Source organism: Primulina eburnea, chromosome 5 (genome assembly GCF_022965805.1).
Source record: "Primulina eburnea isolate SZY01 chromosome 5, ASM2296580v1, whole genome shotgun sequence".
Classification (NCBI taxonomy): Eukaryota; Viridiplantae; Streptophyta; class Magnoliopsida; order Lamiales; family Gesneriaceae; genus Primulina; species Primulina eburnea.
The window spans coordinates 13,328,679-13,332,319 of record NC_133105.1 but is presented as its reverse complement, the minus strand read 5'-3'; the positions used below and the strand labels follow the sequence as shown (position 1 = coordinate 13,332,319).

General features: G+C 41.0%; 1 protein-coding gene across 1 annotated transcript; it reads left to right on the top strand.

The window, feature by feature from the left end:
• Nucleotides 1-674: 674 nt before the first annotated feature.
• LOC140831383 (uncharacterized) lies at nt 675-1,682 on the top strand. Its single transcript, XM_073195135.1, has one exon. It carries the CDS (start codon nt 675-677, stop codon nt 1,680-1,682), a length of 1,008 nt encoding a protein of 335 aa, XP_073051236.1.
• The last annotated feature ends 1,959 nt before the right edge of the window (nt 1,683-3,641 follow it).

Sequence of the window (3,641 nt, the reverse complement as noted above, 5' to 3'; positions counted from 1 at the left end):
TTAAATAAAAATATGATTTTTAAAGGTATGTGTATGTATATGTATTATTTGTTATCTATGTTTAGAACGTGTTGAGTCTTTAGACTCACTAGGTTTGTATGATGCAGGATTTGATGATTTTGGAGGCGGTGACGATTGAGTCGATCGAGTGCAGCAGTACACACCCGAGGGCCTTTATGTTTCCGCACTAGCTAGATAGATTTATTATATAAAGATTTTGATAATGATTTTTATTAGAGATATTTTTATGCTTTATTTTTATTGTTAGTCGATCTTTTCGAAGGTCGATTTAGGAATTTTGGTTAGCCGATGAGTTAGGATTTTAATTCATGCTCTTGAGATTTAAATTGATAAATTATTATGATTCATGATTATGTTAAATTATTTTATTCAGTAATTTAGAATTTATGATTTAAGTTTATAAAAAAAAAATCGAGGTCGTTTCAGTTGGTATCAGAGCCAGGTTTTCCCAAAAGGGTTGTGTACTGTCACTTCGAGAAGCTCAAGAAATCACGCCTCAAATATGTGAGTTTTTACTGCTTTATATTTTATATGCTTAAAATTCTTTTAAATGTTTATATGATACATGTTATACATGTTAGTTGCATGTAAAAAAAAAAAAAAAAAAAAATTTAATGCATGTTGGTTACGTGGTTTGGACTACGTATACAGAGATGCCTCCTAGAAGGAATGTGCTTAGGACTGATGAGGGTAGACAGGAGGAGGATATCCCACAGCCTCCACCTGGTCAGGATGCTAGTGCCCGTGTACTAGCCGGTATGGCCCGTTTCTTTGAGCAACACGTAGGGAATGGAGCAATGGGTAGGCCAGAGCCAGTATATGAGCGTTTCAGGAGGATGCACCCCGATGAGTTCCATGGCACTACTGATCCATTTATGGCTGAGGGATGTATTAGATCATTAGAGGTAATATTTCGTTATATGGACATGGCGGACGCCGATCACGTTCGATGTACTATCTACCTGTTGAAAGGCGACGCTTCCTTATGGTGGGAGGGAGCGGAGCGAGGAGTGAATATGGCGACTTTGACTTGGGAAGGATTCAAGAGAGTGTTCTATGACAAGTACTTCACATCCGATGTTCGTTCTAGGCTTAAGAGAGAGTTTATGAGTCTCCGTCAGGGGGATTGGACTGTTGCCGAGTTTGTGCAGAAGTTTGATAGGGGCTGTCACTTTATGCCCTTGATTGCCAATGATCCTGCTGAAAAATTACGACATTTTCTAGATGGTTTGAGGCCTACTATCCGACGCGATGTGACACTTGTCGATCCTGCTGATTATACTACCGCCGTTGCCAGGGCTCTTAGAGCCGAGCAGTCATTGAAGGATATCGATTGGGAGATGCAGCGAAAGAGGAACCGTGCTCAGCAAGCTAATCAGAGTAATAAGAAGCCTCATACGGGACCTCCTAAACAACCAGAACCACCAAAACCACAAGGACAACCACCTAAAGGGGATGTTCCGAAAGCTGATGACAAATCACTTTGCAAAGAGTGCAATCGTCCACATTATGGCAAGTGCATGTGGGGCACCTTCAAGTGCTTCAAGTGCGGGGAGTTGGGACACAAGGCAGCGGATTGCACCAAGCCTAGGCAACCCATGACTGGAAGAGTCTATGTGATGCAAGCTGCAGAGGATGAGACAGAGCCGGCACTACACTGATTTTGAGGTAACCTAGCTGTTTAACATTTTTCTATGCTCTTCTTGCATGAAATGTTAAATTGGGTGATGGGATTTGATTGGGATATTGAAGAACTTAGAGGAAAATAGGGTGCATGCACAACTTAAGCTGGATTTAGGAGTCGACTTTGAGAAATTTTTGGGTTAGAATTGCAATTTTCAAGATTTTGAGAACCGAATCGTAGAATAACATTTAAGCTAGATGTTAAGTTCGAGGTGGATAAGAAAATCTAAGCTTTGCAATAAGCAAGTAAAGGAAAATTTCGAGGACGAAATTCAATTTAAGGGGGGAGAATTGTAACGTCCGAAAAATCAGTCCACGTAAACCACATGCATGCAAAAATATTTTAATTGCTTAATTGTTTTATTTAATTGCTTTTAAATTCTATCATGATGTTTACTATATGATTAAAGGTATAATTACATGATTAAATGATTATATGACATGTTTACATGAAATTAAAGATTTTGCACGAATATTCGATAATAGGCAGGGGGAAGGAGACCGGGGACGACCAAGACAAGGATATGTATTTTTAATTAATTAATGGCAAGACTTTCTAATATGATTAAAAATGATTTAATTTTTCTAAAAATGTTGGAGTTCGAATTATTTTACGAGTCGAGCTCGATTTTTCCCGGGAAGCCGGTTTTGGGCAAACAAGGAGTTTTAAAAGATCAACAATATTATTTTATGGAAACTTATTTTATAATTTTTTATTTTTAATTAATTAAGTGTTATTGGACCCAATTTAATTAAATTATGTAGGCCCAATTACCCTTAAGTATGCAAGCCCAAAACCAAAGCCCATTTAACTTGTTAATTAATTATAAATAAATAATTTAGGTCTTCCAAACCTCATAAATTCAGCCTCCATCAGCCGTGTACATCAAAAAGCACACACCACAATTTTGAAAACTTGGGAGAAAAGAAAAGGGCTTGTGTTCTTCGTCGTCCGGTCGTCCAACGTCGCACCCTCGCCGAAGATCGAATAATCGAGCGTTATAAACGCAAAGGCACGTTTCTTAAACTTTTTTTCTACATCATACAAATCATATTATGCATGATTTAATTGTTTATGTATGAAAAAAAAAGAATTCGATAATTTTTACGGTACGTTGCGTATTTGCAAAGTTTTAACGATTTCGCCCTTAATTTGAAAAAACGATTTTTAACCCAAAGATACGCTGCCAAGGTAGGTTGATATATGAATAGAATATGATCAAAACATAATAAATAAATTAGAAAACAAGGCTGGAACCGTAGGAAAAATTTTACAAAGGAAACCGTGAGTTTGTAAAAGGGGGTAGGCTTGTTGGGGTTCAAGTGTTTCGTTTCCTACGCATGGGGGTTAGGGGCTAGACCAGGCCTTGAGGATGGTTCGGTGGGGACGTGGCTAGGTCCTAGGAAGAGTCCTAGCATGCCTAGGACTCGTGGTTCAGGCTGGGGAAGAGTCCACGAAAGCTAGGACTCTTCCCAAGCATTCACGCGCAGAAAGTTCAGGGAAGAAGAGGGGCTCACGGCTCGGTTAGGGGCTGGCTAGGTTGTCCATCAGGGTTCTAGGGAGATGGGTAAGGTCTGGTCTAGTGGCTGGAGTGGAGTGCTTAGCCGCTGCCTCGACTGAAAGTGGATGGCAGCAAGCTGGTGGAACGCGCGCAGGAGTGGGTTTGGTTCAGAAGCTTCGTGCGCCGGTTCTAGGCATTGGGCTGGTATGGGTATGCTATGGGCGTGGTCCAGGGATGGTGAGGGTCGTGTGGGCTCGGCTGGAGGTGTCCTAGTTGGGTTAGGAGTCCTATGAGTGCTAGGAGACTCACGCCCAACACAAGCTGATTTTAGGTGAATTTCCAGAGGGCTTTTGAGCGGGCCAGGGCCGGGTTTTTGGGCTGGGCTTGCACAGTAGGATCCCTAGGTGGGTTGGCTAGGTTTTGGCTCAAGGTGGC

Bases quoted from the DNA above. Each gene is read 5' to 3' on its own strand.
- LOC140831383 (XM_073195135.1), top strand. From the start codon at position 675: ATGCCTCCTAGAAGGAATGTGCTTAGGACTGATGAGGGTAGACAGGAG.